This window comes from Pelodiscus sinensis, chromosome 3, assembly GCF_049634645.1.
Source record: "Pelodiscus sinensis isolate JC-2024 chromosome 3, ASM4963464v1, whole genome shotgun sequence".
Classification (NCBI taxonomy): domain Eukaryota; kingdom Metazoa; phylum Chordata; order Testudines; family Trionychidae; genus Pelodiscus; species Pelodiscus sinensis.
Window position 1 is genome coordinate 105478198 of NC_134713.1, and position 15646 is coordinate 105493843.

A 15646-nucleotide genomic window follows, 5' to 3' on the forward strand; every position below is an offset into this window, starting at 1 on the left:
GTTGTCCTCTTCCCACCCTGCCTCTGAAGGAGTGTAACTAGCAAATTAAATGCTTTGTGTTGCAAATATTTACTATTGTAAATTATTAAAATAAACTACTGTAATTGCTTCTATTTCAGTTCAAGACACAATTTGTTGGAGTACTTCTTGATATCCCTTTCATTCATTTCATTTGAGCCTTTGTAGGGGAACACATAAAATGAATGTAATTTCAGTATTATATGTAAAACAAACTTAGCGGAAAAGCTCCATGAAAAATATACTGCACATACGGAGCATGTGGTTTTCAAAGGGACGTAGGATGGTGGAATCCAAACGAATTTTCACTAGAACATTAAAAGACATTTCTCAGTGAATGTTATTTCCACTGAAAGTTTCAACTATTGACCCTAAGTCTTTATGGCCATACAGCTGTTCAACAAAGACCGCAAGACATTTTTGTTTAATTAGGGAAATTAGTATTGCCAGCTTGCAGAGTCAAAAACTGTGCATGCTAGTACACACCACCTGCAAAATAATGCAGTTTAAATTTTGTTCTGTTCTGGGCTTTTTTTTTTTCCTTTTAAATGATTACCATGGAGTGACATTCCCACTTCTGTATGTTTGCTCATATTTCAGATAGAAAATGCAACCCTAAATGTTGAAACCAACATACCGATTAGGAGTGCAGGAGGACCTCCCCCTCACTGTCACATCATATCCAAGACCATTGATGGTGGGGGGGGGGGAGGCAAAGAGGGCAACTACCATGGGACCCAGTGATTCAAAAGGGCTCAGGGCTCCTGGTGGCCCCAGGCCCTTTAAATTGCCACTGGTGTGCCAGGAAGCTCTGAAGGGCTGATGAGAGGAGACTGGCCCCAACCCCACCCCTTCTTCCTGAGGCCTTGTCCCTTTCAGGAGTGCAGAGCTCTTTCCTGCCGCCCCCACATACACACCATGGGGCCTGACAGTTCTGTTATGCACCCCTGACCAGCCACATGATTTTCATCCTGGCCAGTCCCAAGCGTTCAAAAATCATGGGATTTAAAACAAATAGATTTATGGGTTTCTTTTTATTTTCCTTATTGTACCATATTTTGGGGTCACGTTTTCAAGCTTTTCTTTGCAATCTTTCCCTTTTTCCCCTTTGAAATCTGAGATTCATATGTAATCCCATGATTCTAGGAGCTGGGGCTTTAAGAAAAACATCAAATATTGCTAGACTCATGATGAAATCATGAATGTTGACAAGGAAATGGATTTACACTATGGCCATGTTTTTTCCTGACAGAGTCCTCTGTCATCTATGAGTACAGTCCCCTTGTCTTTCCCATTTGCCCTTTAATATCATCTCCTGTCCCCTGAGCACTGCCATTTGTCTTCTCCTCTGGCCGGGATCTCTGAACCTGAACCTTGTGCCCTTATCTGTATGCTTGCTCCTTGACTCTCTGCTGTGGAGCCTGTTATCTAATATTTCATAGCAGAGTCTACCACCTGTGAGGGAGATGAGAGCCACTGTCCTGTAGGGTTGTCAGGTGTCTGGTTTTGAACTGGGCAGTCCAGTATTTGAGCTTTCTGTTCATGAAACAAATTGAGAAAATATAAATGAGAAAATATAAATGCCTGGTATTTTCTAAATAAGAGCTGATTCCACCACTGCCTTAATGCTTACTCTGCTAGGACCTATAGCTGGTTTCCCTGGAAAAAAACATTGCAATATTGCAGCAATCACAGAAACATTGCTAGAGCTGGCACCCTTGGAAAACTATTTCTTTTCGTCTGTTTTCCTATATTCAATGATAGATGAACCATTTTTGTCTACATTTAAACAAAGACACACTAAAAATTGTAGCCCCAAAAGTGGAAGTTTCTGAAATACATGACTGACTCAGAACAACATATAGATTGGACATGCATCTTTTTCCATCACAGAGACAGTTTCTCTACTGAGCGGTGTGGGGTTTTTCTTAGACTATTTTATTTTTAAGCTGCTTCCAAACTGAAATTATTTGAAAAACAATTTCCTAAGACTTAATGTACAAATGTCTTTTAGGTCCTGATTCATTCAACATTTACACTAGGGCTATCAAGCAATTAATTGTTTTAAACATGTTTTAATCATGATTAATAACACTGTTAAACAATAAGGGCATGTCTACACAAGGAAATTATTTCAAAATAACTTATTTCAAAATAACAGCTCCTGAACTATTTCAAAATAGCGTGCCCACACTACAGGGAAGCCTCAAAATTAGTCCAAGGCAGGCTCCCTTAAAGTGGATGTGCTATGTCAACTTAGAGCCCCAGGAAACACTGGGGAGTAATTACTTTGAATGTCTCCGGAGAGTAGTTATTTTGAAACAGCAGATGTGGAGCGTCCATATTTGTAAAATTAGCTGTAAAATTTTGCCTTATCAACTGTGCTCCTAATCAGCAGGAGTTGGGTTTGTCCAGGTTGGAGGGAAACTAGCAGAAGGCTGGGCTGGGCTATCCAACTGTGAGATTTAATTTGAGGGAGGAAAGGGAAGGAGGGCTAGGTATGGGCTTGGGGGATGGGCACTGTTAGGAAGTCAGTTAACCATTGCATTCTGGGTGCTGCCCTTCAGTGTGAGGTTTTCGGTGTTAATTTGGTAGTTAGCAAGCTGTAGTGGAAATGACACATGTCTAGAACAAAGGGAAAGAGATGTTTGTAAAAGGAAAGGCCAGAAGCTGGGCAACTGCAGCTGGGAGGTTCTTTGTTTGAAATTAATGCTGGGGAGGCCAGCAAAGCCTCTGAATAGTTTTTGTATTCCTTTATATATTGTTTTAATATAAAGCTTTTAGTATTGGATAAAGTGGCTATCTCAGCATTTCTGGGGTAGGTGGTTCACTTTGGAGAGGGATAGTGCTTGACAAGTGCCTGACTTTTCACTTGGAATGTGAAGTGGGGTTCATTAAGAAATGCTAGTCCCTCAAGTTGATGCAGAACTGAGTGGTACCTATGCTTTGGAGACTAGTCTAAGGATTGTAAAGAAGAACTGACCTATATATGTATTGTCCTGGCTGAGGGAGCTGATATTACATTGTTGCACATGGTAAGTCAGCTCCATCCTTTTTTGCTTTTTCTGTATTTCAGTATATTAAAATAACCACATTTGGATGGCATTGATACATTACATTCAGAGGATTAATTGCTGCTGAATTTAATAGTTAAATAATTACAACATGTTTATTTTAAAATGTAATTTCACCTTAAAATATGTAGGCATAATTCCTTGGGTAAATGCATGGTTTATTACACATGGTCTTGTTTTAAGAAAAGAAACCAAAAAAACCTGAGAATTATTTTTTTTCAAGTAAAGGCCATAATTATAGATAACATGTTAATGATAGATCATTTTGTTTTAAATAACTTTATTTTTGGAAAAGGTTTTTTAAATATTATGAGGAGTTGTACTAAGCCAAAAACAAACGAAGAAAAACCTTAAAACAGCAGGATGTGGGGAAAGGGTTAGTGGCTTTTTTCAGCTCTGTTTTAAATATTTTAAAGGCTTCCCCTCTTGCATAGTGCAGTTTAAGTTTGCAGTAGCTCTAACTTGCTGTAGTTTCAAATTATGTTTAAATATCTGTTATACAGTCTGTAAAGGAAATTATCCAAAATGTGGAAAGTTGCCCTATATAAATATATAAGGCAACATTCCATAGCTAAGGGAGAGTAAGGGGGGGGGTGAGAGAGTATATGTGATATAGCTTGACTAGATCTAATTTCAAAAGTTGTTTGTTCAGAAAATCCGCTACAGAAGAAATTTCAGTGCAGTGATTGAAATTATTAGTACTGTGTCAGGATGGCACAAAAAATAAAATCTCAGTTAAGATTATTTTATAAAAGAAAATCAACAAAGCCTTAGAGATCTCAAGCCTATGACCTACCAAATGGATGAGGGTGTGTGTAACTTAGTGCAGAAAAATCAGTCAAGATACAAGGGGGAAAATTGCTTGGGAGCATACCAGGCCTGTTTCCAGTGATGCATGGATATTAGTAACACACCGAGCTTTACTATCTAGAGGTGAGCGAGTGTTGAGCATGAGAGGATTTATCAAATAAAGTCTTTAGGAAAAGAAAAATGAAAAAGATGCTATAGAAGTGTGATATTTTATAGATTCATTTAATCTCACATGTATGTATGTGCAAACACACATGCACCAGATCAGTAGTGGGCAACCTACAGAGTTCTGTGTGTGGACACAAGACATTTTGTTTACCATTACCCATGTGTAAGGTTGCTAGATTCCACTGGTTTCCATCTGCACAGGTTCCCCCCCCCCCCCCCTTCCAGTATTACTAAAGTGATACACATATAAAACAAGGGCATGTGAAGTGAGGTGCATGCTGATTGCATACAACATTGACTGTGAGAGTAACTCTACATCCAATCAAAACACTGCTACCGTTCAACTGTCATAAGCTGAAGGAGGGCCACCAGTGCCATATACCTTCTGTGGCTGGCTGTTTCCAGGTCTCATAGCAGAATAGGTGTTGAGCGCTTTGTACTGTTTGGATAGGAGTGCACTTGTGCTGTAGGGGCCCTGTGCCAGGTTTCAGTTAGTGGAACTCAGGTGCTGAATCTGTCCCACGATTTAAACATGACAGTAGGTACTGAAGTATAGGAACCATCGCCCTATTCCGCTTCACTCCATACATTTCTTTGGACTCTGTCCAAGATTTAATTCCAAATACAGGCAGTCCCCGGGTTACGTACAAGATAGGGACTGTAGGTTTGTTCTTAAGTTGAATTTGTATGTAAGTCGGAACTGGTACATATTGTACCCCAGTTGTCCCCGATTCAGCCGCTGCTGAAACTGACCAGCGGCTGACTACAGGAAGCCCGAGGCAGAGCTGCTCTGCCCTGGGCTTCCTGGAATCAGCCGCTGATCAGTTTCAGCAATAGCTGACTTGGGGACACCTGGGGTAGAGCAGCTGGGGTGCTGCCAGCTGCTCTGTCCCAGGCGTCCAGATTCAGCCGCTGTGGAAACTAACCAGCAGCGGCTGAATCGGATACGCCTGGGGCAGAGCAGCTGGAGTGCTGCTGGGTTTCTCTGGTAGCGCTGACCCTTGGCGCGGCGGGACCAACCCGGCAGGACCCCAACTGCTCTTGGGGACGCCTGGGGCAGAGCAGCTGGAGTGCTGCTGGGTTGATCTGGTAGCGCCGACCCTTGGCGCCGCGGGACCAACCCGGCAGTCCCCCAGCTGCTCTACCCCAGGCGTCCTGATTCAGCTGCTGCTGAAACTGACCAGCGGCAAGAAAAGCCTGGTCTGCTGGGGGGGAGGGGCGCACTAGCTGGCTTTTCTCGCCGCGGAGGACGGGGGCGGCGAGACCGTGGCGCGTTTCAGTGGTCCCGCCACCCGCGTCCTCCGCGGCGAGAAAAGCCTGGTCTGTTGGGGGGGGACACACTAGCTGCGCCCCCCCCCCCCCCCCGCCAGCAGACCAGGGAGACGCGGGGCGGCGTTTCTCGCCGCGGAGGACGCGGGCGGCGGGACTGCCACGGCGCGTCTTGGCGGTCTGCTGGGGGGGGCAGCTAGTTCTGGGTTTCCTCACCCCGTTCTTAAGTAGTTCTCTTCTCTTTTGTTTTCCATGTAGTGGAAATGTGTCTTCTGTACATTCCAGTAAGATGGAGGAAGGGCTCTACTAAAGGGCTAGAATTGCTACAATGGTGCAGCTGCACCATTGTAGCTGCTCCGCTATAACACTGCTAGTGTAGGAGCACTGTGCTTGTGATGCAGAACCTACAGCTTATGGGACAGATCCAGCAGTATGTTGCTTAATTTCATCTGGCTCAAGGTGCCTGCCCATCCCCTGTGGGGCTTAAGCCTCAAGTGCCAGTTCACGATGCTGCGGGAGGGAGGAGGGGAGCAAGCCTCCATGACGCCTTCAGGAGGCTCCCTCAATCAAACAGTCTAAATTAATGGAGAACAGTAATGGTTAAGAGAAACTGGGTTTTTACTCTTCTGCTTCTTTATCAAACATAGTGTGATCCCATTCTTTCCCTTTTATTATTCATATTTTCTACTATAAATGGGCTAGCATTGTCCACCACAAATACTCAACAGTACAGGGTCAGACCTAAAAGAACTAGGATTTTTGCTTAAAAATAATCTTTTTCAAGAAAAGCACACAGAATCTTTTGGATTCTGTTTGTTACCATCCATCACTTTTAGGGTATGTTTGGGTAACATTTTAATGCTTTTCTCAACAATGGTGAAGGTTAGAAACTTTTTTTTTTAATGAAAGCTAAGGTCCTTATAAATTCACATGACTCCAAGAGCTAAGGCTTTGAAAAGAATGACAGTTATTGTAAGTTTCATAATACAATCTGAAAAGTTGGCAACTCTGATTCCATTGTAGTAACAAGGCCTTGGTGATGAGGGCTGCAACTGTGAGTAGTAGTGAGGCCATGTTTTCACTCCAGGGAAGATCAACACTGTGATTGATCTTCCAGAGTTTGATTCAGCAGGTCTAGTAAAGTTGCATATCTTAATTCAACCTTCTCCTTGTAGACTTGGCCACAAGTTGAGATAACTATTTTTGAAATAAGCGGGGTGTAGACATGGATTAGGGGGCTATTTCGAAATAGGGGGGCCTCCAGTCCTTCCCAGGTTGCCCTGCTGGCCACTCTGGCCCCAACCAGGAAAATTCCTCTCTTCTCCCCCTTCCTGGAGCCCTTAAAGGGGTAGATTCTGGCCACAGTGCCTGTGCCAGCTCCAGGCCTGCCAGCCCAGAGCAAGTACTCGCTGCCCCTGATCCAGTGGTCCCAACATGAGCCAGGCAGCCAGTGCCAGCCAGTCCTCCACCACTCCCCAGGACCAGTCTGCCAGCTCCCAGGAGACTGCCAGAGGCTTGATTTTGCAGCGGACCTGCTCCCGGGTCCGCATGTGGCCTCTGGCGGCCAGGCTGTCAGCCATGCGGCTGTAGAAGGCATTCCTGTGGCTAGTGCAGAGATCGTGGACGTTGGAGGCCTCCCCCCAAACCTCGATGAGGTTCACGATCTCCGCACTTGACCAGGCGGGTACCCGCCTCTTGCGGCCCTGGGCAGGCTCCTGTGAGCCACCAGCCTGGTCCTGGGAAGAGGCAGAGGGCTGGGTGGCAGCGGGTGGCTGGCTCATCCCGTGCCAGGTGCAGGGTCTGCTGGCTGGGCGCTGGCAGGCTTGCAACTGGCACAAGCACTGTAGCCAGACTGTGGCCCTTTAAGGGCTCCGGGGCTGGGAGGGGGGCAGAAGAGTTTTCCTGGTTTGGCCCAGAGTTGCCACCAGGGATAGCTGGGAATGGCTAGCCTCCAACTAGTTCAAATTAAGTGGCTACACAGCCCTTAATTCGAACTACTTAATTCGAACTAGGCGTTAGTCCTCGCAGAATAAGGTTTACCTAGTTCGAATTAAGCGAGCCTGTGTAGCGCCTATTAAAGTTAATTCGAACTAATGGCTGTTAGTTCGAATTAACTTTGTAGTGGAGACATACCCTCCATGAATGAGCCTCAGGTTCAGAGATGACTCAGTCTCTGCAGAGGGGCTGGTCTCTTCTGGCAGGAATCAAGCTGCTTTGGTCCCAAAATTTCCCCTCACCACAAAGGGATGCAAGGCTCAAGGTGCAGGCCACACAGCTGCACCAAAATTAAAACTGTAATCTCCTACCCCTGCATTCAGACACACACACATCAGGCAGCAGCCCCGAACCAGCAGACAGAGCAGAGCTGACCATGCGGTGACTAGTCCCACCCAGGGAGCCGGAGAGCCAATTCGGCCTGGCTGGGGAAGCCTCCCAGCAAACTCCACAAACTGGGAATCAACAGGGGAAACATAAAACCCAGCTGAGGGATCCTGACTTCAGGTCCCTAGAGGCCAGTCTCAGGGGGAACCCTGCATGCAGGCCTGGGGCTTACTAGCTCCTTCATAGCCAGCCCTCCCCTTGCCCTTGCTGGCTCCAGACTCCTTTCAACAATGGCCTCTCCTCCCACTTCTGAACTCCCTGGGAGGGGCATCTCACTCCCTGTGGGTTGCCGGGCAGACTGTGTTAAATCAGGAATAAGGGATCTTTCGGAAAAGGCTTTATTTTCCGAAAGATCCCCGTCTAGCTGGCGCTTTTTTCCGGCAAAGCCCCGAGCCGGAAAAAAGCAGCAGCCATGTTTATACAAATGAAGCGGGGGGGGATTTAAATCCCCGCTTCATTTGCAATAACAATGTGTCTAATCTGCATCCCTTTTCCGGAAAAGGGGTGCAGTGTAGACACAGCCAGTGTGTCTCTCCCTGAGCTGCCAGCAGACACAGCCCCAGGAATCTAGGTAATCTCCTTGGGGGTTACATGTGGTAGATGGAAAACTAATTTTTGTTTCAAAAGTCAGGGGAATTGTTTTTATATGCAGACCATTTGGGTACACATAAGACTATGTGTACCCAAAATACACATGACATTTTAAACAAAATTCTCTGAAGTTTTCTAGAGAGTGGAATTGACTCTTTAAAGTGATCTCTGTCTTTGTTAATGAAATAGGGAAGTTTGAAACAGTATATCAATTCTGTTTCCTTCTGCTTCTCCAAGTGAGGAGTGAAAATTGGTCCCTTTCAGATATTGCTGGTTCTGCTCTTTGAGCCTCATCCTGTTCCAGATTAAGTCAATGGAAGATGTCCTATTGAATTATTTTTGAAGCTGCTTTCAGCCCAGAGAGTGCTAAGCAGCGAAGTTTGGCCAATATCAGCGCTCTTTACAGAGCTATGTTTAATAGAAATTTTATCTGACACTAGGAAATTTCTTATTTGGGGTCAGATTCAGCATTCTTGAAGTTGATGGCAAAACTCACTGATTCTTGTGGTGTAGACTCAGATCTTGAATATGGCAGCAGTCACTGGAGAGGATATTTCAAGTATTTTCTGCCCCCCTCCCAACATAACACCATTGTAGAAGTATTCCAAAACTTTCCAAAAGGCTTCTGCTGTGGGAAGCACTTACACAAGAGATGTTTTGTTTGGTAGGGATATTCAGACCTGTGGCAATACTCTTGTTCTTTCCCCTCCACCCTTCCAAACAGGTGCAACAGACTCTTTGACATTTGCAGAGCAGATGAGATGTCATTTTCAGTTGCATCTAATTGACAAGGCCTTAATGTAATGTTTTCCATGTGGCCTGTCTAAGAAAGTGTGGGCAAAGGAATCTTGGATCACTTGTATTTCCTCTTCAGCAACATTTTTTAACTTGCTTTACTGCTGCATGAAAAAATGAGTGATAACTTTTTTAAGTGGCCCGAGTGAGCAATATGAATTCATAACTCAAGGACATAGTTTGCTCCTTTTTAATTTTTTTGATCTCTCGGACATCTTGACTGTGTGGGTGTATAGAAATTTATATAAACACAGACACATAAGTAAATGCAAGAAGTGTGTGTGTGTGTGTGTGTGTGTGTGTGTGTGTGTGTGTCCTCAGAATAGTGATTTTGAGTGTCTCAAATTTTGGATTTACAACTTGAGTATCTTGGTATCTGACTTCTCGCATATGTCTACACAGGGGAAAAAACAACAAAAACCCACCCACCACCCTGTAACTGTACATTTCATAGCCCATATAATCTGACTTGCACTCTCATGGATTTCAGGCTTCTACAGAAGCTTGGGCGCCAAGCCCCTCCCCACTCACTGGGTTTGAGAGTCCAGGGTCCAGCCAGAGTGTGAACATCAATACTATTGGCTTTAGCCCCAGAGCACAGGCCCCATGAACCTGAGTCAGTTAATCTCAGAAACTTGCTGTATCTTTATTTTTCTGGGTAGACATGCCTTTAGAGAGCAGGCACGTAGTGCTTTTTGAAAGTCAGACCACCTACACTGAGCACTGATGCACCCACCATGACTAATCATTTTTGCAAACCTTGGCATAGCTACGTGCACACCCACTAACACTGGTGTATGTGTAACACAGGGAAAGAGAAAGGAAAAATGTTTGTTTTGAAAAAGGGGAGTATGCTGAGTCCCTTTGATTTCTGCTAAAGGTTGTCCTCTGCTATGCAGTGTGTGTTGTGCATGTTCTAGTGTGAATGATTTAAATGAGAAATGAAACGTGCTGCCAAGGTTTAAATGTCACTAAATCTGTGATTTATCAAGAGGTTTTTATGATGTTATTTTATGCCAAGATGATATTTTTTTGTGAGAGGAAAAGTTGTATATAGATGGATTTTAGATTAAAGAGAAAGGGGTGCAAATATTTTATTATATATATTATAAATATGTTTATCATTTTAATTGGGATGTAAGTGAATTTACAGCAAACCTTTGCCCCTTTGCAGCTGTACTTACTGGGATCCTCCTTTTACAAAGCATACTGAGTGAGAGATTCTTGGCTTCCTTTTGCATCAGGCTGCCCTTCAGGCAACTGTCATCCACAATCATATCGATTACACACTACTGCGGGGGCTCAAACGTCTTGTACAAATGCCATCATTATAAAAACCAGATCTGGCACAGGCGTATATCTAGCAGAATCACAGAATTAAAAATGATTTGCATCAAATATTCCAATTCTGTAGATATTTAAAACATCTTGGTGTGTAAGCACAGATACATAATGCATTTAAACTATGTCAGGATTCTTTACAACTCGTACACTGTACTTACAGACCCTGATTCAGTAAAGATTCACGCATGTGTTTTGCTTCAGGCACTGTGAACAGTGCCATTGACATCAATGGGACTACAGCTTGTGTGCATATCTGTTCATCACAGTAAGTAAGAGGTTTGCAGCCTGTCTCTAGTGCATGACATACAACAGTCAAATATGAAAATCCTATTTGGATTCTTTGTTTTAACCCTCTCTCATGCCTCCACCCAAGACAAATTAGTTCCAGTTATTAAAATAATAACTTGTATAATTATCTTTGGAAATAGACACTAAAATATTTTAAATATCGTTTTTCCAAACCTCCAGATACATTCAGCATTGTTATAGCACTGTATGCAGTAATGAGCATTTGGTTGATCAGATCTCCTTGAAATCCTTGATTACATTCCCTTCTAGTTACAAGCAAATGTGAAAAAAACAGCTGGGCAAGTACAGACAAATGAAAGCATCGCTTAAATTACTTTTGATATTCTGAAAGCTGTTTCAAGTAACTACCCAAAGAACCAGAAAATTATTTCCTAAAAGAGAAGGCCTATATATTTCTAACACATTACTTAGCTGATGTCTTAGAACAAAATATGGAGGGTGCTTTTTAGCCTATGGTCGAATAAACAATTAACCGATAAGTAATCCCACTGTCTAGATACACTCTCCCCTTCCCCCCTTACTGCCTCTGAGGCAGCAAAGGGAGGAGTGGGAAGCCGGTGCCTGGACCCGCCTGCTCCCCTCACCTCTACACTGCTGATAGAGGCATCAGTGTGGAGCAGCAGGAGAGGTTCCCTGGGAGTGGGGCTAGACTGCACTGGCTGCTGGCCCTGCTCCTGCGGACTATTGAATAGTCATGTAACTGCTAACATTTCATGTGGTTACATGACTATTCAGTTACATGAAATCTAACATCCCTAGTGCTTTTAAGAGGTTAAGTAAGGTAGGATGTTACCTAGTTCAGAATCTGAATGTAGACGTCACTGTTCTTTTGTATGCACAAATATTGTATATACACGAAGATGTTATTTTCCATAAGCTTAGGCTTGCCTTTATGATATAAAATAATGTAGGTAATCAACATGAGAGCCAGTAAAATATTTACAGCTCATCGCTCTATATTGGGCCTTAGTATGCCACATATTGAACAAACAGAGACTATTCTAAATATTTTAAATGCAGGGCTTTCTTCCTTCTTGTTGCATCAGGTGGAAATCTGGCTTGTAGCCAGGATCCATGGTGTGCAAGTCATTGGTATTTTTTTCCATACTCCTTTCTCCCATGAAGACAGATTTTAACTGATTTTTAAAGCACTAAAAATAGCCAAAAATAGCTTTTATATACCCTATAAATCCTTATATCAAGGGCCAATATTCAAATCTTGAGACCATATATTTTATTGCAGTGTTCTGAGCTGAACATTCTTGAACTATCCTAAACATTGCCACAGGTTGAACTTCCCTGGCCTTGCACCCTTGGGACTTGACGGGTCCAGAATCAGGAAATTTGCTGGAATAGTGTAGGTCAGTGCCAGCCCCTCTGCTGCCACCGAGTGTGAGGCTCTGCTCTGGCAGCAGCAGAGACTGGCATTGACCAAGAAGGGGTGGGGGGAAAGAGAAGAGGCTGGATGGCTATGGAGCCACATGGCATTGCACTGAGTCCTGGGGCTTCCATGCTGCGGACTCTGTCTCAACCCCTGAGCATCTCCCATCCCTGCTCCTTCCCCTCCCTTGTTGCACTTGAGTGCCACAAAGAGCTATTTGTGGTGCTCCAGACGGTCTGGGAGTGTGGGGGAGGAGTTGCTGAAGACGGGGCCCAGCTTTTCCCTGTGAGTGCTCTAGCCCATGGCAGTACCGGACCACAGATGGTGCCAGACTATGGAAGTCTGGACTATAGAGGTCAAACCTGTACTTTGTTGAGTGCTTTAGAACTGCTGATGCAAAGTGCTGTATATGAGCAAAGTATTTATTATTTTATTCCTCCCTGCTGTTCATCTTACTGGCAAACAATTATTAAATCCTTTCCAAGCCCTTTTCATTTAGGCAAGCAATTATTACTTTCTTTATTTTAGGCTCATAAATCACTTCTCACCACTTATGTCAGAAGAAATGTGTCATTAAACACTGTGTGTACTCATTCCTCTTAAAAATCACTGTATTAAATTACTTTTCAATAGATATATCTTTGCTGTGGATACATATACATGTACAGCTATGCAGAGACCTGTGTAACCGTCTGCAACTTGACTTCTGATTATTGCAACCTTTGCATTGTTTTCACAGGGGGAGAGACAGAGAGCAGCACGCCACACCTAATGTTCAGGCACAATGAGTTCTTTGCAAAACATAGGGGAATTGTGCCCAACATAGCTAGATCATTGCCCTCAAGGGCTGCTGTATCATCGATGGGGTTGGTCAGACTGTATAGACTAAATCCCTCCCACTCACACCACCATGGTCACAATCCTTCTTCTGTTCACAGTCTTCCCAAAATATGAATTCAGACACTATCTGGGAGACACATTTGGAATGCCTGTCATCATCATCTCTCTCTCTCAAATATTGAAAGTACTGTAGATTGGCTGGTGTTTATTAGCTGCAGTTTATGGTCGAAGACTGCTCGTCGCTTTAATTACAGCTTGACGGGCACCTTTTCTTTCCAGCAGAATTGCCCTAACTGGAAGCGGCTGCTTTTCTAAATTATTTTCCCCACCAAGTCTCTACTTTGAATAATTTACAGAAATGATACCTTCTGCTACAGCCATCAGAGATAGGGTAGCTAAATAACTCTCTCTCCTGTGTTTCAGGAGGGCAGGGCTCTATTTGGATTACCCACTGATATTTCTGAAGATGATACATTTCTGGTAGCTCTTGGATAATCTCAATAGGGTGTAGTTAAAAATAAACATTACATATTAGACTTGGCTCTCCAGTGCCTTTCACATTACCAGTGAGTGAAAATGGGTTTTAAAATGCTAGTATTGCCACTTTTACAAGTGGAGAATTTGGATTTGGTAGCATTTTACATCAGTTTACAGCACAAGAGGAAATTAGTACAAGCCACAGATAATTCTTCATGTTATTTGTTACTGTGTTGCAAATGCTCATGACCTTATCACAAATTTTGATGATTTACTTAGTTATAACTCCCCAGGGGCAAGTGAGGATGTGAGAATGTTCTTTTTCATTTAAAAAAAAAAGTATTTAGCCCTTATTGTTCCAGAGCAAAGCTTGAAAATGCATTCTAAAGGCACATAAACCAGAAGCCAAAAAGAGAGAGACTCCAATGTATATCTCATACGTATTCCATGATTTTTTGGTGCCTGACCGATTTTCGGAAGTTTGGGGTTACGAATGCTGCTGCCACAATACACTCTAGTTTCCTGTGCCAGAGTTGCTGCTATCTACAGTTTCCCCATAAATTCCATCTTAATTTACTTATCCAAGCCTGCTGTATGGGGCAGGTGCCAGCTGGCCAGAGACAAACTCTGAAACAGCTGAAGATAACTCTGCTTTGGTCTGACCTGGCAGCCAGAAAGCTATTATCAGGATAGTTGAGCTAGGTATATAGCCTTTTTTAAAGGTAAGATGGAAAGAAATGAGCTTTTTCCCTTTGAGGGACAGGAAACCTGGATATTTGGGCCTTATTGGTTGAGTTGAACTAGGGATGTAATATTGTAGTCGATTAACCAATAAGAAAAAGCTTATAAGTGAATGCTATAGTCTTACATGCATTCGCCCCCGCCAATAAACTTTTTAGCAGGCTGGCCAGCAGCCTGGCTCAGTCCTGGCTTGTGATGGGTCCAGAACCTACCCCTACTGAAGCTCTGCATTTATAGTGTATTAGGAGCCGGGCGGGCAGGCAGCCCAGCCCAGTTCCTGCTCGCACTGGGTCCGGGAACTCAGGTCTGCCTAGACAGGGTCTGCTATCACCCCGCATTGCTGCCTCTTTATCAGGAGTGGCCCGAGCCCGGCTGCAGCAGCTGGCACCCCTGCCTGCACGACCGTCAATGGCCGTGATGTAATCATGGGGCACCCCGTGATGTCATCCTCAGGCGCCCGGGCCAGTGGCACCCTAGGCAACTACCTAGTTTGCCTAGCCTCACGTGCCACTCCTGCTCTTTACCAGAGGCAGCAGCACAGGGCGACAGGCAGCTGGTCCATGAGGGGAGCTGGTTTTTAAACCGGCTCCCCTCGCAAACCAGCTCCTGCCTGGCACCTCATGCTGCTGCCTCTGCTACAGATGCAGCAGCGTAGAGTGATAGGGGGCTCCTCAAGAGTGAGGTCGGAGTGAACTGGCTACCGGCCCTGCCACTAGGGACTATAGAAAAGCCGACTAACTGATAAGAATTCATGAGGTTAATCGACTATTCAATTAACTGATATTTAACATCCCAAAGTTGAACAGGTGAGGAAGCAAAGCAACTGACAGAGGATTAACTTAGCAGGACGAGACCTTGGGAGGGAAAATGGTCCCATTGGTGGAGACAGTTAGTCTCGGTGAATGTCTGGTTTGCAACCAAACACTGTGTTATCAGTAGAGCCCTGGAAATCTATGGATATCCTGTCCATTTTATATCCGTAGGTATCCTCATCCACAGGTATGGATGTGGGTATCCGCGGCTCATTTTTGCAGACACAAAATTTTGTATCTGCTCAGGGCTCTAGTTAGCTATCAGTCTTTGTACTAAAAACATTACTGATTTGTGTACACTGTATTTTAATTTGTTCCCCTAATTCAGTATGTACTTGGATAAATGTACCAGACATCTGTTTTTGCACCATATACTGTATGTATTCATTTTCTGTGGATTCCCTGGATCCCACTGGGGCTGCAGCATTCCCCACATCCCTTGTGCAGCATAAGGTCTGGAAGTGCTGGATCTTCCCTGAATTCACTTGTGACTTACAGTCAGGTTCTTTAGAATGAAAGCATATTCATTGTTTTGGTAGACAGCTGAAGGTAATTCATTGCATTTTATCTTGTCAGGCTCTGAGCTGTACTGAATTGCTTTGTATGATGTTCAGGAGAAAGGTGTATATATCCCT

At 44.0% G+C, this 15646-nt stretch overlaps 1 protein-coding gene and 1 long non-coding RNA gene across 5 annotated transcripts in view; one reads left to right on the forward strand and one right to left on the reverse strand.

Annotated features, from left to right (window-relative positions):
* The window catches only part of SASH1 (SAM and SH3 domain containing 1), an 843335-nt gene that overhangs the window by 622065 nt on the left and 205624 nt on the right, over positions 1 to 15646 (forward strand). The window contains exon 1 of one of the 4 annotated variants that reach the window (XM_075924391.1): positions 3035 to 3053. The exons of the other annotated variants lie outside the window; for them this stretch is intronic. Coding sequence (XP_075780506.1) covers positions 3051 to 3053 — 3 coding nt within the window. The 5' untranslated portion in view covers positions 3035 to 3050. Of the gene's footprint in view, positions 1 to 3034; positions 3054 to 15646 lie in introns of those variants that run through there. 4 annotated transcript variants of the gene reach the window in all.
* LOC142827913 (uncharacterized) overlaps positions 1 to 15646 on the reverse strand; it is a 67960-nt gene that overhangs the window by 45292 nt on the left and 7022 nt on the right. The window lies entirely within an intron of this gene.